This window comes from Hemiscyllium ocellatum, chromosome 29 (genome assembly GCF_020745735.1).
Source record: "Hemiscyllium ocellatum isolate sHemOce1 chromosome 29, sHemOce1.pat.X.cur, whole genome shotgun sequence".
Lineage (NCBI taxonomy): Eukaryota > Metazoa > Chordata > Chondrichthyes > Orectolobiformes > Hemiscylliidae > Hemiscyllium > Hemiscyllium ocellatum.
Genome location: NC_083429.1, coordinates 33284422 through 33311182, shown reverse-complemented (window position 1 = coordinate 33311182; position 26761 = coordinate 33284422). Strand labels below are relative to the sequence as shown.

General features: G+C 37.6%; 1 protein-coding gene across 6 annotated transcripts in view; it reads left to right on the top strand.

Annotated features, from left to right (window-relative positions):
• The window catches only part of LOC132829473 (protein Aster-B-like), a 599261-nt gene that overhangs the window by 560391 nt on the left and 12109 nt on the right, over positions 1-26761 (top strand). For all 6 annotated transcript variants that reach the window (XM_060846670.1, XM_060846671.1, XM_060846666.1 and 3 more), the window contains 11 exons: positions 2680-2775; positions 4551-4631; positions 5777-5892; positions 7477-7633; positions 14146-14323; positions 14952-14990; positions 17099-17242; positions 19625-19743; positions 20174-20316; positions 25077-25180; positions 26083-26286. In XM_060846670.1, the coding sequence (XP_060702653.1) occupies positions 2680-2775; positions 4551-4631; positions 5777-5892; positions 7477-7633; positions 14146-14323; positions 14952-14990; positions 17099-17242; positions 19625-19743; positions 20174-20316; positions 25077-25180; positions 26083-26286 (1381 nt within the window). The remainder of the gene's footprint in view (positions 1-2679; positions 2776-4550; positions 4632-5776; positions 5893-7476; positions 7634-14145; positions 14324-14951; positions 14991-17098; positions 17243-19624; positions 19744-20173; positions 20317-25076; positions 25181-26082; positions 26287-26761) is intronic.

Genomic DNA, 26761 nt, shown 5'->3' with positions numbered 1-26761 from the left:
TAATTTCCCATCTTTTGTCTACCACCCTTTTTAAACAGTGGTGTCACATTTGCTGTTTTCCAATCTGCTGGAATTGCCCCAAAGTCCAGCGTGTTTTGGAAAATTACCATAAGTACACTTGCTATTTCTCCCGCCGTCTCTTTTAATGCAGGGATGCATTCCTTCAGGGCCAGGAGACTTGTCTATCCTTAGCTCCATTAACTTGCCCAACCCTACCTTTTCCATAATAATGATTGTTTCCATGTCCTCACCTACCTTTGACTCCTTGTCAATTACTGGCATGTTATTTGTGTCCTCCACTGTGAAGACCGACACACAATACTTGTTCAATGCCTCGACCATTTCATCATATCCTATGACTAAATGCCCCTTCTCATCATCTAAAGGACCAATGGTTACTTTAGCCACTCTTTATCGTTTTATGTATTTGTAAGAATCTTTCCTAACTGTCTTTATACTCTGTGCTGCTTTTTCTCATGTTCTATCTTTTCTTTAAAACTTTTTTGTAGCTTTCTGTTGATCTTTAAAGTTTTCCCCATCTTCTAGTTTCCTGCTGAACTTGGCCACTTTGTATGCCTTCACTTTCAATTTAATAACCTCCCTTATTTCCTTAGACACCCATGGTAGATTACTCATTTTCTTACAGTCCTTCCTTTTCACTGAAATATTCTTTTGCTGAGCACTTTGCAAAATTACTTTGAAGGTTCTGTACACTCGTCAACTGTCCCACTATAACGTCTTTGTTTCCAGTCTACTTTAGCCAAGTCCTCCATCATGCTATTGTAGTCTACCTTGTGTAAGTACAGGACTCTAGTATTGATCTTCACAATCTCCATCTGTGTTCTAAATTCCACCATATTGTGATTGCATCTTCCAAGAGATTACGTAACTATGAGGTCTTTAATTATCCTGTCTCATTATGCAGGACCAGATCTAGGATAGCTTGCTCCCTCGTCGGTTCCATTACACACTGTTCAAGAAAACTTTCGCAAGTACACTCAACAAATTCCCCCTCAAGGCTATCCTGACTGAGTTGGTTCCACCAATCAACGTCTAGATTAAAATCCCCCATGACAATTGCCATACTATTTTTACAGGCATTAGTTATTTCTTTGTTTTTTGCCCGCCCCATTGTGATGTTATTATTTGGTGGCCTATAGACTATGCCTGTCAGTGACTATTTCCTGGAATTTTTAATTTCCATTCAAATGGTTTCAACCTTATTCTGCATAGAATCTATATCATCTCTCAGTATTGTCCTGCTGTCCTTGAATATCAGAGCTACACTACCTACCTTAACTTGCTGTCCGTCCTTCCGAATAGTCTAATACCCCTGAATAATTAACTCATAGTCGTAACCATCCTGTAACCATGTCTTCATAATAGCTACTAAATCATATTCATTCGCGATGATTTATGCAGTTAACTCATCAACCTTGTGACAAATACTACAAGTATTCAGGTAAAATGCCTGAATGCTAGTTTTCAACATCTCTAATAATATCTTCTCAGTTATCCTTCCTTTTTACTTTCATAGTAGTTAAATCCTCCTGCACACATGCTAACCTGCTGGTCACCTTTTTATTTACCATCATACTTTCTGTCGTTTTCCCCTTCCCTTCCACTCAACTCACTATTTTAAAGTTCGAGTGACCACCCTATTTATCCTTTTCACTACGACATTGATTCCAGATCAGTTCAGGTGGAGACCATCCCATCGGTCCAGATCCCTCCTGTTGCAAATTTGATGCCAATGCCCCATGAAATGGAAACACCACTTCCTTATTTAATTCCTTAATTTTCTTATCCCCAAGCCAATTTGCATATGGCTCAGTAGTAATCCAGAGATTCTAACCATTGAGGACCTGCTCCTTCACTTCATTCCTAGTGCTTGATAATCCCCAAACAGGTCCTATGTTGTCCCAACGTGGACCACAACAACTAGATCCTCGTGAAAATTTTTCCTGGCAATCTACATATTAGAATTTTAATTCCACAGTAAGTCCTGCAGTCAGGATGTGATCTTTTGTATCACTTACTGGTGCTCATTTTATTTATGAAATTGACTTCACTGGACGAATTACTCCCTTCCCACAAGTTAATGGAGCCATGATCATGAAATGTCCAGATTTCCAAATACATGCATGCCATTTGATTTTCATCTTACACTTCTTTGATATTTTTGTTGAGGTGAAATTGAAAGTTAGGCCCTTGTCTTTGGAAAGCTGCTGCTTATTATATTTAGGGTTTAAATTATTGAGATTTAAATTAAATCTTGAGTTGTTGTAACAGTCAGTAGAAACTTGAAAATGTGTGAAAAAGTGGCTGATTGTTTATTTTCTCATGCTGCAGATGAGGTAGCATGGTCCCATATCTGTTGAACAAAATATCTGTTTGACATTTGAGAAGGAATATGTTTTCATTTACAAATTGGCATTTTTAGAAAATGTATATTTAATTGCATTAAAGATACAGTAATCTTTCACAAACTTTCTTCTATTTACAGCAATGTGCCTTGCAATGCATGTTACCATGTGACAAATGGCCTTTTAAGATGTACAAATGTCCAGTTTAAGAGAAAAACGTATTTGCATAAACAGGATTTTCTCATTGACTGATTTCACAGCATGCTGTATTCTGTTGGCAATCTTTGATTGTAAGATCTCTGTGTGGTCCTAGCTCACTGTACGTCTCAAGGATGTCTGCTCAATGACAAAGGAGAAAACAGCTCGCCTCATTCCCAATGCTGTCCAAGTTTGCACTGACACTGAAAAGGTAAGGTGCAGTCACATAAGGTATTCAGGTAGAACTAGCCAACCTATATATAGGGTAAAACATGATACTGCTTGGAATGCAGTAAATTAGATTCACTGGAAAGCCAGTGAGATAGAAATTAAAATTAAAATGCATGTTTTTTGTTTACATATAAATCATTGTAATTCTTTAATTATCCATTTTAGTGTGGATGTAATTATTATGAAAACTGTAAAGTTGTTTCAGCAATGCTAAATGCATGAGTATCAATTATTCCTCTGACCCCTTTACACTTGGTTCTTACTGCTGGTAAAACCATGCCTTATCAAAATGATTTTAAATGAACCTTAAGATGACTAGGCATTGAAGCAGAGACTCATCTAAGATCTAACAGCCACTATGCAATCACATCACCCTTACTCATATACAAAATATGTTCTGTTTTTGGCTAGTCACTATATTCTTACTAGGCTGAATATAAGTGGACACAGGTAGTAGTGTTGACAGTACAGCACAAACCTTTTTCCAGGTTTAGTACTGTGCATTCATGGCTACTCAAGAAAATTTAACTGTGGAACATGTAAAAAATACTGGTTGTGAAAAACAATTATATTTGTACATGAAATATTGTTAGTCAATTGTAAAAATGATAATTTTAAAATAAAAACAATTACCCAAAAAATAAGAATTGAGCAACATGGTTGGCAAAATAATAATTTAGTGCTAGAAATGTACATTTTCAGTTAATCTGCATTAAGTGACTTTGAATTAAGATGCATCTGCTCTCTGTACAGAAGGACATAAATTCACAGTTTGACCTTACACTTGGTCCAGCTTGCACATGAAAGTCAAGCTTTGCCTGATGAATAATGAATATTTTTTTCTTGTATCACATCTGACACTATACTGGATATAAGGAGAAATCAGGGGAACTTTTGGCAGTGAGTATATCACTGCAATGCCACCTGAAAGATAGTTTCCTTTTCCAACCCTGCTCGGATTGCCATTGACCATTCCCTCCCTTCCTACCATATTAAATGGTGATGGTCGGGCGAATTCAGTGTGTTAGAGGGCATGGAAGGGCCCAGGTACTTGACATATTTTTGTTTCTCCTCCATTGATTTAGATTAACACTGACTAATACAGAGAACCTGTCTGAAAGATATGGAATTCTGGATTAGTGGTGCTGGAAGAGCACAGCAGTTCAGGCAGCATCCGAGGAGCAGTGAAAGATATGGGAGGCAGCCCAAACTTACAAATTTCGCATGTTGGACCGAGGCTTTGGTCGAACAATCTGACAATATCAGAGGCACCTCTGCTCTTTAGCGCTACACTTAACTAGCCTGGTGTTTCAGCGGCAGTACCTGCAGAATTTCCTTTTTTGTCAAGTCAAGTACCCTCTCTTTGCTCTTCTCCTGCAATTAACAAACTTTGGGGTTGGAAAGCTGGAAAAGAATTCCTGCTTCTAATTAATTGGATTTTGATATCTGATGCCTGTATTAACTTCTGTAAATGAGACAGTTTGCAAGTGAGTTTTTTGTTGATCTTAACCAGAGACAGCTGAATCATGAGTAACTTTATGATTCAGTAAGACCATTTCACTAGCACTAATGATATATCAGCGTGATTGAAATTTGTGACTTCTGTTACAAGTGTGCAGAAAGGATATGATTGCACCAACTGACTTTCTAAGAACACTAAATGAGTTGTTGTAAAATCATTTTCAGTCAGTTCAATTTATGAAGCTGGTTATTTACTTTCTGTGGCAATGTTTTGTATTTGTTGTTTGTTTGTAGCACTTTTTTACTTCATTTGGAGCCCGAGACAGAACCTACATGATGATGTTCAGACTCTGGCAAAATGCACTGCTTGAAAAGGTATCAATAAAAAGTTATTGAAAATCAAACTCCCTACTGAAGAAATAAAAATTGATGGTGCAGTATCATTTGGGATGTAGGCTTGATTTCCCCTATTCTTGTGTCTGAACCTTCATTGCTAAATCATTTTGGGATCAAAGAAATCATGGCGCGAGAAAAATAGTCATTTCCAGGCCACATAAGTTAACTCTGTGGTTATCACTCAATGTGTCATATATTAAAAATCTGTTGACATAGCTCCAGAAGATAAACAAAAATGGAAAAATATGGGGAGATCAATCTTAAAAAGAATAAAAACATAGCCAATTCTCACTTTGTCAAATAGAACGTGTTGAAATAAAGAGCAATGTTTTAACTCGCTCACGACCCATTAATTTATATAGAATTAAAATTGAGCCAAAACATTACCTTCATGTGAAGTAGGGTAAGAATGGGGATAAATTTTAATTCCCAGTTTAAAATGTACACGTTCTGAGCTCATGTTCACAGTCGTAATGACAGTACACAATGACAGTATAAATTTGTCATGGGAACAGCTAGCCCAGATAAACTTAATGTTCTGTAATTACAACCTGCACTACAGATTGTTCAGTTGGGTAGGTGGGAGGGTGGGATGGTGGTAATTGGAGGTTGGTGGTTGTGTTGAGGAAGAGGATAAAGTGCAGTATGGCAGGTTTTCATCATAAAAAGTGACAAAAATTTGTGATGGAGAAAGTGTTGTCAGGATCTGGCCATGTTCTCTTTACATCTTATAGCTACTTGGGTTGAATTTCCTACACCACTTCCACTCCTGCAAGATGCAATTTATTCCTGTCTAAACTATTAATACAAAATATTTTGTAGAAATGCTTTTTGAAACTGGTATTGCAGGCATGTTTCACATCCTTGAACAGAGTTAAGTGATTTGTGATAAGCACGTAGGAGAGAAATAAATGCTTCATTTTCATTACACAATATCACATTGAGAAGGTTTCTTTATATTTAATACTTTTGAACAGGTGTGCCAGATTCAAACGGAAAATGTAATTCTGATGCCAAGCTATTGGCAGTTAAAATAAGACCAGTGTTTCTTTGCTTGCAATTGTTTGTGAACTGAGATGTAGTATCAGTAATAATACTGTATTAATTCATGTCTCTGTTTGCAGCCTCTTTGTCCCAAAGAGCTGTGGCACTTTGTTCATCAGTGTTATGGGAATGAACTTGGTCTGACCAGTGATGATGAAGATTATGTTCCTCCAGATGATGACTTCAATACAATGGGGTAAGAAATTCTGTATTTCCTTTAAGCAAACCCCAGTTTCCTTGCATTGCTCCTCCATGATGTAAAACCAATGTGGCTCACAGAACATGGAAAGAAGTGGTGAAGATTGCTGAATAACTGTGCTCAAACATATATATGTAAAGCAGGTCAATGGCATTTGCAGTACTATTTTTTTCCTTTCACTTGTGTTGGAATGTCTGAATGTTATCTATTACATCTAATACTACATTTAAGAGAACTAGTAAATCACACTGATCAAATCTAATTAACAATATAAATGCCTCTAATCTAGAATCCTCAGGCTGCTCAATGAAAGTAGGAGATATTGGTTGCGGCAAATAATTTGACAACAGTTAGAAAGTTGGGAAAAAGATTGTAAATTCATGTCATTTCAAATTGTTGCCTTTCATAGTTTAGTATAGGGATTGTCCAGTCAATAGGAATGTACAGATAGAGTGAAAACTATCCAATGGTACAACATGGGAAATACGTATGTTCTATGGCCTTCCAATCTTATTCTCAAAGGTAAATTAAAATAACATTGTCACTAAGTGTGCCAGACCTTTCAAGATGTGTTGAATTGCATCTTGAGTGTTTAAATCTAAAATGTGGATATTTTCTTTATACATTTTTGCAAAGTCTGTGCACCTAATTGTTTGTAAGACTGAATAAAATTATGGAATTTCTCACCTTAGAATCTAGCACACATCTACTGTACAACAAGCAACAAAATCAAATGCACATTCAAATAAGTCAAATCTCTACAATTTCCACTAAATTGAAATCATTCTGTTTGAGAATTGATTAGTGGCAGAAGCATTGAGCTGAAATGTTTGGAAGAAAAGTAATTCTGAGAATTTCCTGAACTTGGCTAGTTGTTGTAAGCAGGTGTAACACGGATAATTCAGGAGGAATGCAGCTGGTCAAACCACTTAGTTTTAAACAAAATAAAATTTATTTACAACATTACCGAATGAAACAAAACAAAAGAGAATAGAATACAGAGTAGCTTAACCCATCCGAAAACCAACAAATCATCCCAACTTATTGATGCTGTTCCAAATATTTGCAGCAATTCCCATTAACACGCCTTGGCACAAAAGGTAAAATCAAGCACAGTCTTACAGGAGAGATGTTAGCGAGAGAGGACCAGCATGGAGCTGCTTCTTTGGGTCCAGTAGTTTCAAAGCACTACTGTGCTAAAAAGCAAATCAAACCAGAGAAAAGCTAAACTAGGAGAACTGGCCACTCACCTTTCATTGTACAAGCGTTTTTTTTTACTTCAAAGCCTTCTGCCTGAGGCAGTATCTGTTAGCTATAATCAATTTGGTCCTAAAACCCTTCAACTTAGACTTTTCTGAGTCTGTGTCTTTTACGACCTCACACCAAGGACAACATAACCTTGTTAAAGGAGCGTCATCGTCACAAGATGAATGACTATTAGCAAATATATCATCTTAACTATATGCAAAGTATCGATAAAAATAAAAGCAGAGAGCTTTTCAGTGTTTGCCTTCTTTGTCTGTTGTGAAATATGATAAAGTGCTGACATATATGAAACAGCATACATTATGTTTCTGGCAGGTTCTGTGAAGAAATCCCAGTGGAAGAAGTAGAGGTGAATGATAATGCGTCTAAAAGCAGCTTAGAAGTAAAGACGGATGCCAGTCCACAGTTGCAGAAGAAATCAGTCACAAACAGCACAATAACCTCCACAGCGAGTAGTGAGGCCCCTACCTCAGTATGTGAATAACCAAGACATTTTTAATTTGCTATATTATTCAAAAGTATGTAAATAAAACTCAAATACTGCAAGCCTTGTTGTAAAAAGGGCATTTCATCAATGAAATTTGCATTTAAGAGAATGAAATGCACCATATTTCATAATATTAAAATTATTTATTACTGATGTATTAATTTATTTTGCATTTAATGTGACAAACTCAAGTAGTTTAGTTGGCAGAAACAATAGACAGAGAAACATGCAAACTTGACAGGCAGTTCAGGAAAGAATGAATGAATAGGCCAGATTCCAAGGAATGAACTCCCAAGTAGTCTGACCTTTTATTTCAATGAGAGGAGAGATATGTACATCTGACAGGAGATTTTGATTTGGGCTCTTTCAGAACTGCAGAGCCATATTTCTGTTCTGACAGTTCTCTGATAGTGCAGCACCATCTCAACAAGGCAACTCAAGTCCCCTTTTCACAGAAATCAGCAGTTGGATTCTGAAATGTAAAGGTCCAGAATCACAGGCAGCCACTTTAGCAGGTAAGGTAAGGTACCAAGTGGGTAGGGGTAGTAGTACTGGGGATAGGATGCCAAATGGGGTGGGGGGAGGGGGGGGTTGCAAAGCTGCCAGACGTGCAAGAGTACAAGGTGATAAAGGCCAAATAAGTGATGCCAAGTTAGGGTAGATTGGGGTGGGTAGGAGATTTTCAGTCATGCTAGGGATACAGAGGAAGGCTATTGAGTCTGGAGTGTTCAGTCAAGCAGGAGCTGAAGGGGGTGTTGGGTCAGGGTCTGGGTGTTTTAAGAGGTCGGAGGGTTAGTGCATTTGCTATTATGTGACCCAATACATGGTCTGTTGAATAGTTACTCCAGAGTTAGGCTGTATACTTAATAGTCTAATGTTACCTAAGTAAGTGTTTACTTGTGATCCTCCCCTCCAAACCTTTCAACTTCTCCAAATCAGATGAATACTTTCAGAGCATTCCAAATGGAGGAGTGTTGCACAGCAGAATCTTCTGCCTGGAGTAGCTTTGGAGTCTGCTACTAGTGGGATTCTGCAGGGTCCCATGCTCAACTCCCAGCTGTGAAAATCCAAGCATAGTTGTTTTTGCATGTTCAATTGTAATTATACCTCCAAATCCTCAAATTAATTAACGTGATCCTAACCTCAACTTCTTTGTCATTTGAGAAAAATCAGAGTAAGAATATACCATGCCTTAGAGGTAATATTGTTAGAAGCCAAAGCCTAGAATTTGGAAAATTGCATATTAATATTTAGCAATATCAAATCTTTGCTTTCATTATACTTCCAGCTGAGAACACAGACGTGTTCCAGGCTATACTGAGTTAAACAATCCCAGCCAAGATGGCAGTCAGAGACAAAAAAGCTGCATATGCTGGATCCAAAGCAGACAGGCAGGAGGCTGGAAGCACACAGCAAACCAGACAACATCAGGTGGTGAAGAAGTTAGCGTTTTGAGTTTAACCCTTCAGCACGCCTGAAGAAAGATTACACCCAAAACGTCTACTTCTCCACTGCAAGATGGCAGTCAGGCATTGTAAATCACTACATTAACAATGTTTATTGGAAGACAAATCAGTTCAGATTCTTAACACTAATTGCTCTTCAAGATTTCTTGCTCAGAATTGCACTTATTGGGAGCTCTAATAAGAACAGGAGTAGATTGTTTTACAAATAGCCTTTTGGTAGTCATTGTGCAGTCTTTCCACTTGGCTGAGGTACCAGGATCGATATTCCAGCAAGAATCAATAATTTATAAAAGGAAGAAAAAAGGAAAAAAATGAGCAAAATTAAAATCACCCCCTGATGGATTAGTTTATCTCAAGCATTTATTTTTCATAATGGGTAGCAATTTGTCAATCTGAAATTATGTCACTGAAACTGTAATCAGACATATTGAATAAACTCAACAATGTATTCTAGAAGGAAATTTTAATTTAAAAGTTCAGAAACATTCAATTTGCAGTATACTTAACTAGTTCCCTGAGCTCCTCGTGGTGGAATCAAGATATTATTTGACAATTTTCAGAACAATTTTCAAGAAAGCAATCAGTGTGATAATTGATACTATTATACCATGTTCCGATGCTGTTTTTGGCTTTTTGATAAGGGCTGAGCATCTTTTAGATGTAGTTCTTGAGGCTTCCTTTTCAACTCTTCCCTCCCCTTCTACCACCTCCAGTACTAAGGGTAGTTCGAAAAGATCTGCTCATCAGCAGTCCTTTCCTCCAGGCTGACCCATCTCTCCAAGGCATCTGTGTCTAACTCTTTATCTAATATGGTGGCTAAAGCATTATTTGTTTGTTAAACCTTGCTAAGAGAAAGCAACTATATTAATTAGCAACACTTCAGTGGTTTGCTCTTGGCTGGTGGCATTGATGATTATTTATTAATTGTTGAGTGTCTGGATATCAAATCTAAAAGTTTTTCTCGGACTTCAATCAGAAAGTCACACTGTGGGTTGAAGCAGTGTTGCGTCAAAGTTGAAAAATTTACTATACTTTAAATAGGATTAGAATTATATAGTCCTGAAGGAGGCCAATCGGCCCTTCATACCTGTACCGGTTCCCAAACAAGCTACCCAGCTAGTCCCATTCTCCAGCTTTAACTCTGTCGCCCTCTATTAGTCACTTTTAAATATATATCCAGCTATCTTTTGAAACCTCCTATGCAATCTGCCTCCACCAGTCTCCTGGCAGTGCATTCCAAAATGTAACAGCTTTCTAAATAAAGAAGTTTCTCCTAATCTCACTCAGCTATCTTGTTGACAGTCTTGAATTTGTCATTCTCGTTAGTGGTATATCAACTAATGGAAATAGAATATCTTTCTTTACCTGTCAAATTTTTTCATAATTGTGAACCCTTCAGTAATGTCACTTCTTAATCTTCTCAGTTCACAAGAGAATAATCACAACTGCTGTAATCTTTCCTTGTATCTAAAATCCCTCATTCCTGATATCCTGGTATCATCCTAGTAAATCTGCTTTGCATTGTCTCCAAGGCATCATTCTTTGAATAAGGTACCCAGAATTGAACATGATACTCCAAATGTGGTCTGACCAATGATTTGTAGAGATGTAGCATCCCTTGCTTTCTTTTATAGTCTCTGCCTTTATTTGTAAAGCCAAGGATCTTATAAGCCTTTTTAACAACTGTTTCAACTTGCAGGCCACCTTTAAAGAATTATGTACTTGAATCCCATGGTGCTTCTGCTCCAGTTGTCCCCTCAAAGTTTTACCAGTGAGCCTGTATTATCTCTTTTTTTCTTCTATCAAAATGTAATATTTCTCTTCATCGAAATACATCTACCACGTGTCAGTCCATTTGGCTAACTTGATCAATCTCTCTCTGAAGTCACTCAGTGTCATCCTCAGAATTCACTGTTCTCCTTATGTAGTATGACCTGCAAATTTCGAGATTTTGCCCTCAGTACCCATCTCCAAATCATTTATATAAATTGAAAAAACAAGAATTCCGACACTGATCCCTAGGGAACACCACTTTTGACTAGTCTCCAGTCTGAGAAATGTCTGTCTACACTTATCCTCTGTTTAGTATCTTTTAGCTAACTTCTAATCCATTCTGCTTAGGACCCACACTATCCGCAGCATTATTCTCATCAGCTACCTATGGCACCTCATCAAAGAAGTCAATTAAATTTGTCACATATGACCTGTCATTGACAGAGTCACGTAGACTGTGTAGTAGTAACTTATTTATCTCGAAGTGTCTGATTATCGTATCCGTATTATGGCCTCCATCAGTTTCCCCACCATTGATGTCAAGCTGACCGGTCTATAATTTCCCGGGTTTTCCTTTGCCCTTTTCTTAAACAATGATGTTATATTTGCAGTCCTCCAGGTGTAATCCTTTGTTCAGAGAGGCCTAGAAACTTTCTGTCACTGCTTCTGTGATTTGCTCCCTTACCCCCCTCAGCAATCTCGGATGCATCCCAACCGGGCCTGGCAACATCTCTATCTGGAATGTTGCCAGCCTTTTTAGCACCTCCACTTTATGTACCACTATACTACTCAGTTGTTCAATACTCAATGCCAAAATGGGCTGTTGTTATCATCTTCTAATTTGATAAAGACAGAAGCAAAGTATTAATTTAGAACCGTCGCTGTACCCTTTGCTTCAGTAAGTAGTTTACCCTTCTTGAACCGTTCTGGGCCCCACCTGATCCTTACTATAATATTCTTTGGAAATAATTCTTCAGAATTTTTATATAAATTATTGTAGAACGTTAGAACTTTCAATTTGGCAATTTACCCCCGAAAATACCATGTTGAGTAAGTGCAACACAAATATGCTACTTCAATTCCTTGGTCAAGAAACAGTGCCATTCAATAAATGACATTAAGTCTAGCTATAAATTGCTAGACATTAAAATGAACTAGACACAATAAACAGTGTAAAGTCAGTGCAATTGAATCTACTGCATTGAAGTTTGAGTATTAGCTGCACTACTATGGAAAGCAATGTGAAGATCAGTGCTTAACAATAAGTGACATAAACTGTGGAGAATCCCTGGACTGTTCTGAACCACTCCCAAACAATCAACAAGTCACATGGCATTTGATGATTTGCTGTTTGTGAATAACCTTAAAAAATTGAATAAAACTACAGAATATAAAAAAAAGGGTATTTGATATCCCAGTAATTCCAAAATGAAGACCCATAAATGAAGTCCCAGTTCAACTCCTGGCTTATGCTGGGTTGGTTTATTTTGCTTAAGGTAACGGGAGCATTCATACAATTGACCTCAAAGAGCTAGATCCAAGAACAATAAAATAGATTATTGTTCCTAATAATATAAAACTGTCTTCACAAAAAAAGCATGTGAGGGTGCATTTCCAGAATAGGTTTGAATGTGACTGGAACAGAACTATTTGTTCCATGGGCACCCTAACCAGCAGTCCATTGCTCTTATCCCAGCTGATCTAACTGGACAAGTTATTTCCCTGAAGAAACAAAGCTTGAAGATTTTGTTTTTTTGCATTTGATGTGGTGTTCATTCACAGGCTCACAAGGCTGCAGATTTTGATTAACAATAAAGCAGAATTTTTTTATTATTATAAAAGATAGACAAAATACAATAAAATAAACCAATCTATCTCAATTACAATTTGAAAAATCTTAAAATACACAGCAAAACAATTTCATCCACACCCCAACACCAGAACTTTATAGCATGGCAAATTAAACCTTATATATCAAATATTATGTTAACTGCTTCTCAACAATTCTGTCCTGTGACTTGTGAAGTCATCTTAAATGAAATTCAGGGAAATGAAAGCTTAGACTTTTAATTATACAGTGATTTCTAACCAATCTACCCAACCAAACATAACTGAATTTTCCTTGAACAATCTATAGACCTCTCTGGGAGTGAGATTACATTTGTTTCTGACCCCAGTCAGGCCTCCTGCAAAACTGCTGAAAAGCTTTTGAGTTCTGAGTTTTTCTAAGCTAAAATCAATCCTTAATCATTATAAATCAAAAGCAAACTAATGTCTTTCAATGTTTACTTCATGTCATTAATACTTCACCGTTAACACCCCATGCTTTTTGCAGTAACCTGCTCTTTGACATATATTGGATTAAATGACAGTTCGGGAAGGACTGTCTGAACTTGTTTGCTTTTCTAAGGGTATATTTAAAACAAAGTCAACACCAATGTACCACTTTGTTTGAAACACAAAGTTGAAACATGATGCTAATTATATAGATATCACATCTTCAGTCTCACGATACAGAGATTTCTGAAGGCTGACACTAAAAGAAAAAGTTCAGAAAATGTTCCTTAAACTGAAGGCCACTGATAACCACCATTCTGTCTCTTCTCTCTACCTGCAAATCAAAACAGTTGCTCTTTTGTTTCCCCAATATATGTCTTGGACCCTTGATGTTTCTCTGCTAATGAGGGTGTTCGGCCAAATTGGTATTGTCCTGGCAGCTGCCTCATTCGGGCATGTGAAGTGGCCTTCATAGACAGACCTTTGAATTAGGAGCAGAAATGGGCTAATTGGCTCCTTGATCCATCTCCGTCATTCAATGCGATGCATCATGATCTGATTACTCTGCATTTTCTCGTGTCCCTAATAGCTCATCATCCCAATTCATCCAATATCTGGATTCTCCTTTGATTTGGATCCATTTTTAGTCATAAATTAATTAAATTATACATGAAATTGAAAGAAAGTTCAATTTAAAGCAGCAGTATCACAACATCGTTCTTGCTGCACTGTGTGGAAGCAAGATTTTTATGCAATGTTTTTAATTGACATACTTCATCAATTTCGGGTAAGTATTATAAATGGAAAAAATAACAAACCTGAATTTGAGGGATTTGAGCCTAGAAAGTACGCAAATATTTTAAGTGCAATAATGTTGGGAAAACAGAATCATAAATCTAAATATGGATGGTGTGTTTGGATTTCAAATATATTTTAAAGTTCACATTACAGGTTTAGTTTCTCTTATTTCTACTGTCATAGTTTGACGGCATTCCACCAGATGAGGAGGTTGACTGTCATCTAGAAGGTGAAATTGAACCCCTTCAGGCCATTGAGAAGAATGAAATCAGTTTGCCAGTAAACACTCCTTCCCTGGACTTTAACGATAATGAGGACATTCCAACTGAACTTAGTGATTCCTCTGAAACACATGATGAAGGTGTGTAATTAATCCAGTGCATCTGATGTTATTTTTAACATGACTTATGAGATTTTCTAATATTTAAGATCTAAAACCAGGATTGGACTGAGAAGGTGGAAAGGGGATATCAGCAAATCTGTTTAGGCAGATATTGATTAATTGGTAAATACTACGTAGGGCCTGTGAAATTGATTTAGACAATATTAATCATGTGATATTGATCAACCATCATGCTGAAACTGTGAACTTTGTGGGGATTATTTTAAATTAACCAAGGCATGTTTTGCATAACTTTATTTATCTTGATTTGCTTTTGAAATTGCATGAGGGCCATGCCCTCTCAGGGAGAGAAAAAGGTTTCTTTTTAAAGGAAAAAATGCATGTAAAATAAGAGGTGAATGTGCATTTTCAAATTGTGTTTTTTTTTATTTTATGGAATATTAGGAGCAGCTTGGTTTATTTTCAGTATGTTTTGATTGCATCAAACGTACACAAACAGAATTTTGAAGGCTTGCTCGGCCATTTTTTAAAAAATGGAATCTCATGTACGTTTGGCACCCGTGATGAAAACTACTCTAAGCACAGCGCTCAATCGAAAATTTTGTCCTATTTTCATTTTCATTTTTCCTGTCTGCATTCATTTCAGTGGGACTAACTACAGCTGATTTTAAAAAACTGAAAACAGGTATGGAACCATTGAGTTTAAAGATATGCAATTTTATTTTAGATTTAAAGAGTATTTAATAAATCTTTTTGTGTCATGTGAATACTAAAACGGAGCACAGGTCTCATACCTGTAAGGGGAATTCAACTCAGTTTAAAATAAATTATCAAGTTCCACAGTATAGTCACAAACACAAAACACTGAACTACCTCATGTTTTTGCAAAATTGCTTCTATTATATTGCCATATATAACTATTTTTCCAAGACATTTTCCCAATATAGTTAATCTTACATTGTTTATTATGTTGAGAGTAGGAACTTCAAAATCACTTGACATGACTGGAGAAGTAGATTATACTGGATTTCCTACAGTGTGGAAACAGGCCCTTTGGCACAAACAAGTCCACAGTGATCCTCCAAAGAATAAATCATCCAGACTTACTTCCCTACCTTTACCCCTGATTAATGCACCTAACACTGTGGGCAATTTAGCACGGCCTATTTACCTGACCTGTACACCTCTTGTGAAGTGGGAGGAAACCAGAGCACCCGGTGGAAACCTACACTGACACTGGGAGAATGTGCGAGCTCCGCACAGACAGTCACCCGAGGCCAGAATTGAACTCAGCTCCCTGACGCTGTGAGGCAGCAGTGCTAATCACTGAGCCACCATGCCGCCCAACTACTGTGCAGGGGAGTTTATTTGTGTTTTATAAAACATGGTAGACTGTGCCTTGCAGTGCTTCCCTGAGATTTAAACCCTTCATTCCTTGAATGATTGTAACATAGGATTGTTCACTTCAGACAAGTTTTGCAGACGTAGCATTTGTCCTTCCTCTTCTGCTTCCTGCCAGTGCCTACTTATTAATTTCTTTCCCTTCAATTTTTTGAATCCCAGCCCTTTCGAGAGATCCAGAAGGATTCTCAAAGCTTGTTTGTATTGAATCTATTGTTTGTTTTAAATCTATATATGTGTATATTACTGCTAGCCATTTCAAACATAATTATGTTAGAAGTATAAAATAATAAGCACAGTAAACAATTATTTTAGTGAGTAGATAGTTCATCTTTTCCATTTTAAGTGGAGTTGAAATTCCCTTTAATTTCTTCTAAATAAAATAAATTTATTTTTGCATATTATTAAAAGCTGTTAACAGAATAAGTTGCTGCATTTGCAGTGTTGTTTTCATTTCTACAATTTCCACAGTCTTATATAAAGGCAAACTGTCAATTAAAGCATTAAGAGATTGAGATGCAACAACACCAATGCAATATTATTTTTATTTTAAATCTCTTTTTTGTAGCGCATGGCTGATTCTCCTTGCATTAAACTCAGCCCCAAAGTTGACATCATGATGTGGATCATTAACTGATACTCAATTGGAGGAAGAAGTCAGGAACATTTTATTTTAATAAGTCGCTGCTTCAAATTATGATGGAATACATATGCACAAATATTCCTACAGTAAAACTAGTGATAAACTTGAATGCTGGTTACGGGACATATCAGAATTTAAATCAAACTATTCTTTCTTACTTGGGGAGCAGGACTAAATTCGGCCGAGAGGTTGTGATATTTTCTGTAATGATAGTTGGGAAGGACGTTCATGTTTATGGATAGCTACTGTCAACTGCTAGTACTACAGTGTGGTCAATTACCCATCTCACTTAATTTGAGTAATAGTAAATGAATATTAGTGATGTATAGATTTGCAATTCTGCCATCCCATATATCTTTTGTTTATTGCTTCTGATTGGAAAATAATCCATTACTACTTGAGTAACAATAAGGAGCCAGACAAAATCATTTTTATTTAAATGGACAAATGAAAAATGACTCAAGAAACGGCAAGAAAAATGCATCTATAAGGTAGTAGAATTCCAAGAACTGCTTTCTGTAACAGCTCCTCAGTCTGGCCGTTTTAGTTGATGAGATATTGTAACCGTAGAAAATTGGCTATAACTCGAGATACGAAGCTAAATTAAGGGAAGTTGAATGATAATCAGCATTATCTTTTAAAGCTGTGACTATGATCTTGAACAAATTGTATATTGAGTTTTGATTTTGTAGGGTGAGGTGAATTTATGTCTTAACTTTATTTTCACATCTCTTGCTGCCTCACTCCAGGAGAAGTGCAAGCATTTTACGATGACCTCAATGGCAGACAGTACATTAATGAGGTTTTTCATGTCAACGTGGACAAGCTGTATGATTTACTCTTCACTGATTCCCAATTTCTGCGTGATTTCTTTGAGCAGCGGAGATTCACTGGTAAACTGGATTTCATAAGACTTTGTTATAGACTCCAGTTATACCTGGAGAGTTCAGTGTTTTCTGGACAATTATTCCATTCTATATGGCTTAGACAAGTTTATTTTCCTCAAACACAAATATTGTTGTTCAGAACAAATATGAAGTTTATGCATTAAAACTATTTAAATTCCAGAGTTAATTAAAAGGAAAATGATTTAAGTTACAGTTTCAAATTTTATTGCCATCACATCAACAACAACATATTATTTATGTAACACTGTTAATATAATGAAACGTCCCAAGGTTCTTAACAGGAGCATTGCAAAACAATGTATGATACTGTGTTATGTGTGCAAGGATGAGCTTAGACAACCAAAATATGGTCAAATTATGTGTTAGAGAGTGTGTTAAAATAGGAAAGCAAATAGCGAGGTAGTGAAGTATAGGAATGAATCACAAAATTTGGGGTCTAGATAACATAAAGCATAACCATCAATGATGGAATATTTATCATTGGAAATGCACAATAAATATCAGATTCCGAGGAATACCCATTTCGGGGAGGACTGTGGGTAAGGAGGAGATTAGAAATGAAAAGCGAAGGCCATGGAGGGATTTGAAAACAGGAATGAGAATTTTAAAATCAAGACATTGCTTCACCAGGACTTGCAATGAATTGGGGCTAGTTGCAAGTTAAGTCAGATGCCAGAACTTTTGATGACCTCAAGTTTGCAGAGGGTAGAATGTAGGAGACCAGTCAAGAGTGCATTAGAATAATTATGTCCAGAGGTAATAGGCTTAGAGGAGGATTTCAACAGCAAATGGCCTGAGACGGGGATAAGATTAGATTCCCCAGTGTGGAAACAGGCCCTTCAGCCCAACAAGTCCACATCGACCTTCTGAAGAGTAACCCATCCAGACCCACTTCCCTTTGACTAAAGCACCTAACACCGCGTGCAATTTAGCGTGGCCAATTCACCTGGCCTGCACATCTTTGGACTGTGGGAGGAAACTGGAGCACCCGGAGGAAACCCACACAGAAACGGGGAGAATGTGCAAACCCCACACAGACAGTCGCCCAAGGTTGGAATTGAACCAGGATCCCTGGGTGTGTAAGGTAGCAGTGCTAACCACTGAGCCACCGTGCTGCCCAAAGGTCAAGCAGTTTTAGAAATAGAAATATCAAGTTGGAATTTCACCTTGGCATCAAATGTAACACCAAGGTTATGGACAGATTGGCTTAATCTCAGACAAATGAAAGGGGGATTGATGGCATCATTAAGTATGGAACAGAGTTCGTAGCAAAGAACAAAACAATGGTTTAAGTCTTAGCAATATTTAATTGAAGGAAATTTCTGCTTTCTGGCGATGTACGTTGCATAAGCAATCTGATGATTTTGCAACACTGGAGGGTTTGAGAAGCTGGTAGAACTGAGTAGAACAGCACAATGGTTTTGGATAATGTCACCAAGGGGCAGCTTGCAGATTTGAAATAGCAGGGAACTAGGGATAAATCACTGGGGACATCAAAGGTAATAGTGCAGGACCAAGAAGAGAAGCCATTGCTAATAATTGTCTGGCTACACTTAGAAAGAGAGCAGTCCCATCTCGATAGACACAAATCAAGAGGCGTTGGAATAGGATGTTTCAATCAACCATGTGGACCACTTGAAAGCTTGCATCAATTCCTATTTTATAATTGTCCATTTCATTCTTAATTATTTACACTGATCTGATTTTAGTTTCTTCATAACTGGATGCTAGAATTATTATGGCAAAAAAGAAGTCATTTGAGCCATTGAATTCAGGCTAGCTCTCTGTAGAGAAATTGAATCAGTGCTATTCCCCAGGTTCGTCCTTGCAAGTTTATTTCCCTCCAGTATCCATTCATCCAAGGTCCTTTGTTGCCCCTGCAAAACATATGACATTTTTGGAAGTATACAAGTGCATCTGTTTGAGACATGAGGTTCTTTCTGCAATGCAAGTCGAAGAGCTGGACATGCAAAGCTGCAGCAATACAATACAAATACAGTAGGATGAATGGAAGCAGAACATTTAAACATGTGAAGGTCAGAATTCAGATTGTGAAAAGCACTGACAGGAGTGAGGTTTTGTGGGCAGAGATTGCAAACAGGTTTCATTTTTAACAACATAATCCATTAATAAATATTTCAAAACGGAAGAAAAATGTTTTTTCTTGTTCTATTGAACACTGTCATCGAAGATTTTTCTCATCTCCAACCTGTTTTCATGGCCTCATTGGCAGAGATGTTAAGAAAAGAACATACATGTATAATGAAACTGAGCATGAATGTTAGCCATAATGCAGCGTATTTCTACAAATCCTAATTCCAGATGAACAATTGCCAACAACATAGATATTTTACTTTCTATTTCTAGACATGGTTAGTCATCCCTGGAAGAAAGAAGTAAATGGCAATCAGACCCGAGTGATATTATACACTATTGCTCTCTCAAACCCACTTGCGCCAAAAACTGCCACAGTGACTGAGACCCAGGTAAGACTTGCTGATCAAAGCCAACGTTAAAGATTTGACCAAGAATACATTTTACTTGGGTCAGTGTTATGGAAGCAGGTTAGCTCAGTACAGTGTTTCCAGCTGTTTAAGCACCTATTGTCTGCCAACACCAACTTAATGAGATAACATTTAGTGATGGAGACTTCCAAAAGATTAAAGAGAAGGCTTTGCTATTCGTAACAAGTTAAAATGAGCATTTTATAGCACTGTTGGACAAATCCTTTCAATTTGCTGTCAGCAAGCTAGAGGCTGGTAATTTTCACCATCATCAAGCTAAGTAACTCATTAGTTTAATATAGCACTTCAGATTATTTCTCGAGGACTGATCGTGTAATAACTGTGTCCCCAGAGTATTCTTTCATTGCAGTTAAAGTTATCTGCATGCTTTGAAGTTTTTTTTTCAATACAGACTTTGTACAAAGCCAGCCAGGAGAGTGAGTGTTATGTGATCGATGCAGAGGTGATTACACATGATGTTCCATATCATGACTACTTCTACACAATCAACAGATACAGCCTTACGCGGGTGGCAAAAAACAAAAGCAGACTGAGGTAAGAACGATAATCCTCCTCAATTAGTTGTTTTTGTGCAAAAGTGTATTGGGTTTCACATCATAGTGCCTTTTTAAGTGCAGAAAGTGATACGCAACAGTTTTAAGATCCTTCATCATTTTTCATCTCAGTTAGCATAATTTAACACAAAGGAAGTAAGTTTAAATCAAATGAATCAGAATGGAACTGGAATAGTTCTTCACCCAGTGCAATGCTATGTTTTTTAGACTGTTGCTTTGGTAGTCTGACATTGTCTTCTATTCAGTGTCAAGCATCATCTCTGGAGTTGAGCCATTTACCTCATTTCAAAACCTAGTGCGTCAGGCGATCAAGCAAAAACTCTTGTACCTGTATTTATCTGTATATGTTATGAGTCCTCTCTTGGCCTCCTAGATGTTAGAAAGCAGTAGAAACAACACTGTTTCACCACAAGTTTGCTGAAAAAGTCTGCCAGGATTTAGCAATAACAAAGTCAATCGAGAAGATCACTGAATTTCCCAGAGCAAATCCATTCATCCTTGAATACAGAAAATAGTGAATATTAACAATGTCTGTATTAAGAATATCGAATTCCAAATCCAATGTGACATCCCTTAAAAATAAGCCCCTTGTGCAACTTATTATAGCTTGTATTACTCTTACTACTTCATATAATGGCTAATGGAAATACGAAACCTTGTCCATTTTTAAAAAAACTGTTGAGTCTAAAGCAAAGCCATTTGGGATCAAACAGATTAGACAGCCCCCTCAGATCAAGGAAAATGTTAGTCTGCCATCTGGAGGTTTCTTTGGCTTTTTGTCAACTTTTCCCTCTTCACTATCTTATCCTCCTTCTATTCAGCTCTCAACCCCTCATCTGCAATACCAGGGAATAAATATGTTACATCCTTTGGTTTGTTTGGAACTGTGCAGAGCAACCAGTTTCCCAAAGACATTGCTTTCTGTATCAGTTAAAACTGCAGCTGATTGTGAAGAAAATGGTTCCAGTGCACTGAAATCCTCTTTTTTTTTCCACCTGGAGGATTTGAACTCTTTTTGGCAATGAAATTTTTTCCCGAGCCCCGAAGTGTTTGATGTCATCTTATGAAGTTTACTGGACAACACATCAGGGCCATCGGCTGTGTTAGTGGAAACACAGCCAAATGTTTTGAGTACTCTGGAATTGGGTTTAACGTGCAATCCTTGGAAGATGCTGGTTGAAGTCATAACTTAATCAGTAGATTCCTATTGACAAGGAGATTAAGGATTACAGAAACAAGACTGATAAATAGATGTAAGTTTGCTTGCTGAGTTTGCTCAGCAAACAAACTTGCAACCAGAACCTCAACCTGAGCTATAAATCTTCTCAAAACTCACTGATAAATAGAAGTAAAATGTCAATCAGCCTTTGAATCAATTTACCACATGAGCCTGTTCTGGTCTTTGAGTGAGATCACGACTGATCTACAAAGTAACTCCACATACCTGGCTTTTCTCCATAACCTTTAAACTGATTGAGCATCAGTTGCACTTTTCAGGAAAGTGTTTAAAATTTCAGCCATGCTTGGTAATGGGAAGCCTTCAGAAATGAGTTAACGAGAGTCCAGAGACAGTATATTCCTGTTAGGGTGAAATTGAGGGTTTGGTTAAAAAGAAGGAAGCATATCTTAAGTAATAGACAGGAGCGATCAAGTGAATCCTTAGAAGAGTATAAAGGCAGTAGGAGTATACTTAAGAGGGAAATCAGGAGGGCAGAAATGGGACATGAGATAGCTTTGGCAAATAAGGTTAAGGAGAATCAAAAGGGTTTTTGCAGATACATTAAGGACTAGGGAGAGAATAGGGCCTCTCAAAGAACAGCAAGGCGCCTTTGTGTGGAGTCGCAGGAGATGCTAAACGAGTATTTTGCATCATTGTTTATGATGGACAAGGACATGGAAGATATAGAATGTAGGGAAATAAGTAGTGACATCTTGAAAAGTGTCCATATTACAGAGGGGGAAATGGTGGATGTCTTGAAATGCATAAAAATGGATATATCCCGAGGATCTGATCGGGTGTACCCTAGAACTCTATGGGAACCTAGGGAAGTGATTGCTGGGCCCCTTGCTGAGATATTTCTATCATCGATAGTCACAGGGGAAATGCTGGAAATGGCAGGTTGGCTAATGTGATATCACTATTTTAGAAAGGTGGTAAGGACAAGCCGGGGAACTGTAGACTGGTGAGCCTGACGTTGATAGTGGACAAGTTGTTGGAGGGAATCCTGAGGGACAGGATGTACGTGTATTTGGAAAGGTACAGACTGATTAGAGATAGTCAACGTGGCTTTGTGCGTAGGAAATCATGTCTCACAAACTTGATTGAGTTTTTTGAAAAAGTAACAAAGAGTGGTAGAGTGATCTATAAGGACTTCAGTGAGGCGTTTGGCAACATTCCGCATGGGAGACTGGTTAGCAAGGTTAGATCTCATGGAATACAGGGAGAAGAAGCCTTTTGGATACAGAACTGGCTCAAAGATAGAAGACAAGAGGTGGTAGTGGTTTTTCAGACTGGAGGCCTGTGACCACTCGAGTGCCACAAGGATTGGTACTGGGTCCACTGCGTTTTGTCATTTATATAAAAGATTTGGACGTGAGCATAAGAGGTATAGTTAATACGTTTGCAGATGACACCAAAATTGGAGGTGTAGTGGACAGTGAAGAAGGTTACCTCAGATTACAACAGGATCTTGATCAAATGGACCAGTGGGCTGAGAAGTGGCAGATGGAGTTTAATTTAGATAAACATGAAGTGCTGCATTTTGGGAAAGCAAATCTTAACAGGATTTATACACTTAATGGTAAGGTCCTAGGACAAAACGACCTTGGAGTGCAGGTTCATAGCTCCTTGAAAGTAGAGTCGCAGGTAGATAGGATAGTGAAGAAGGCGTTTGGTATGCTTTCCTTTATTGGTCAGAGTATTTGAGCACATGAGTTAGGAGGTCATGTTGCGACTGTACAGGACATTCGTTAGGACATTGGAAGGATGTTGTGGAACCTGAAAGGGTTCAGAAAAGGATGTTGCCAGGGTTGGAGGATTTGGGCTCTACGGAGAGATTGAATAGGCTGGGGCTGTTTTCGCTGGAGGCTGAGGGGGTGACCTTATAGAGGTTTATAAAATCATGAGGAGCATGGATATGATAAATAGACAAAGTATTTTCCCTGGGGTCGGGGAGCCTCAAACTAGAGGGCATAGGGTTAGGGTGAGAGGGGAAAGATATAAAAAGGGACCTAAGGGGTAACTTTTCCATGCAGAGGGTGGTATGTGCATGGAATGAGCTGCCAGAGGAAGTGGTCCAGTCTTGTACAATTGCAACATTTAAAAGGCATCTGGATGGGTATATGAATAGAAAGGGTTTGGAGGGATATGGACCAAGTTGTTGCAAGTGGGACTAGATTAGGTTGGGATATCTGGTCAGCATGGATGAGTTGGACCGAAGGGTCAGTTTCCATGCTGAACATCTCTGACTAAGCATGGAAGTATTTCCTTATGTGATCTTGATTGAATTGAATGGCAGAATAGGATCAGGAGGCTAAATGGGTGACACCTGGTCCTGTATTCCTTCTTCATTCTGATTACCTTAGAAATGTTTTGGTGTATCCTCCTGGAGATTCACACCCAGTACCCTTTGAAATTTAAGGAAGGGGAAGTAAAGGATCAAACTGTACCTGTTGAAATGCAATAAAGTTGCCAATTCTTCATTTAAAGGTTGATGGAATAAATTCAGGTCCAGTGACTGCTTCTTGAGCCACAAAATCGATCAAATAAATGTCAGAATCATTTGTCATCAGGCTACAAATTCCTTTCACTTTATTGAACAATGGACAGAACAAAGCTGCCATTGTGTCAAGTTGTTCTACATTGAATCTTATCCACTCTTTTAAAAAATAAGTATAGTTGTAAGAGAACAATGATCTTTCTGTTCAACTGATTTTGACCTGTAATGCCTGTCATTCAAATCAAAGAGCTTAAAACTTGGAATTTTGATCAAAATGTCATGTTCATCGCAGAATACCGGTGAATCACTGATTCTCCATTATTATACAGTAAAGCATGTTGTAAGTAGCAAGCAGCATGTGACTTTTTACTTATCCTAAATTGAATTTGGTTTTCACAGCTCTTCTCATGGGGGAGCAATCTATACTAAAGCAGAGATTTACTTGTTTGCCAAACTGCAAAGTTGTTCCTTGTTCTTTGGTGATGAGTGCAAAGTTAGCATGTCAGAATCAGTTGACTTCATACAATCCCTCCAGTGTGAAAGCAAGCCATTCATTCCATGGTGTCTGTACTGCCCCTCAGAAGAGCAGCTTACCTGGACCCACCCCATTCCCGAAACCCTGCACTTCCCATGGCTAATCAACCTAGCCTGCACAAGCCTGGATGCAATGGGAAATCTAGCATGGCCAATCCACCGAACCTGCACATCTTTGGACTGTGGGAAGAAATCCACACTGACACAGAGAGAATGTGTCACCTGCATGCAGATAGTTGTCAAAAACCTAACTGAGCATAAAATCACATTCAAGCATTCTGATCTTTGCTAAATTTAGCTGGTCAGTCATTTGCATCATACACTTTGCTATGGTGTTATCGATTGCATGTATAAATGAAGTTTTGCAAGGTAGCTGAACAGTTAAGGTATTACTTAGTCAATTGACTAATTTTTTTATATCCAGGATATTTGATAGCTGAACTATAAACATGTTATTTAATCAATTAACATAACTTCTTGTATCCAGGATTTCAACTGAACTGAAGTATAGGAAACAGCCATGGGGGTTAGTGAAATCGTTCATTGAGAAGAATTTTTGGAGTGGTTTAGATGACTACTTCAGACATTTAGGTGAGCAATATTTTATTTTCTCGCTTTTTTTATTGTGAAGTATAGTTTCATGAATTCTGCCTGAAATATGGTATCTCATCTAAGCAACTGTTTTTCATGCATGAAAAACAATGTTGGAAGCTGGTAAATTTTTTTACCCATGTGCCAACACAGCCAAACACAATCCTGCACATAGTCAATATCTAAGTGTTGTTTCTTGATCTCTGAATATTGATCCAGGAGTGGAAATTTCATTACATTCTTCCCCCACATGTTTTAAGTGTGCTTAAGGTATAGTATCTGAGATTAAGTTAATGAAGACTGAGAAACAAGATTTGTTTCTTGGTAAGGAATGTTATTTTGTCCCGGTGCAATCGTTGTTTCTTATAACAACAGAAGATTGCTAAGCACACCATGGAAGTGTAACCTACTAGGAACACCTTGGGTGTTGTGGTTGTCCCAGTCTCTGGGCTGAACAGGTTGATTTTTTAAAAATTCTTTTAAGAGGGTTCTTGTTAAAGTCCCACTTTACTTGAAGGTCTATCAGAACGTATCCAAACAAATTAACTTTAAAAATGCTTTTGAAAGTTATACTAGATACGTTAATAGTATAATGCTCCTTTGAGACTATTGTGTTAACTACTAACTGCTTCCTAAACTAATTGTGACAATTCAGGACATGACAGTAGATGCAGGAACAGGTGCTTTGAATTGGCAGTCAGCAAGAGCCAAACCTCCCCATGATCTCCTCTCTCCTCTAACTTAATTTGTGAACTTCTAAACAAAATAGGCATACTTACAGGCAATGTGTTTAAAAAAAAGAGATGATGAATATATTGGTTCTATTCTACTTAACAGTACTTAATCGGAGTGGTTTTGTTTGATTGGTTTCATCTTCAAACATTCCGTTTTGGTATCCATAGATATTGAACTTGCAAAAATAGAGAAACAATATGCTGCTGAACTGCACAGGCAATCTCCGAAAGAAAAGCCTAACAAATCATCCACAATTCGAAGGAGAAAACGGCCTCACATGCATGTGCGAAGCCAACACCTTGTTGAAACAGTCAGCCCTGTTACTACACCAACTGACGAAGAGGTAGCCCAGAGGATTAAACATGTGGCAGGTAAAATTGAAAGTGAAGAAGCAATGTCAGTGGTGAAAATATTCTATCAGTGGCTCTCCAGTCTCTTTCTTACTCATTTTTATATTTAAATAAAAGCATGCTTTTTGGACAATTTTGAATGGATATGAATCATGGCATTAATTTATATTGCAAAATTAATTCACTGGTAGCACATGACCAGTTCGTTATTTATTTTAATAACTAGTTTTATCTACATACCCCCACTACTAAGGAATTCCTTTAGCACTGAGTTATTTGTAGATCATGAATTATTGGTTGCATCCTGTTAATGTTAGATTTTTGTCTGCATCCTTCAACTCATGTTTTTGTGTATATACCTCATTAGCTGTACAAATGAAGTCAATGGGGCATCTGGATCCTCAGTCAATAACAGGACCAATGTGTTTCTTCTTGACCTATAGTATTTAAGGATTGGAAAAGAAAAAGAGACAAAAAGAGAAGAAGCGAGAATCAG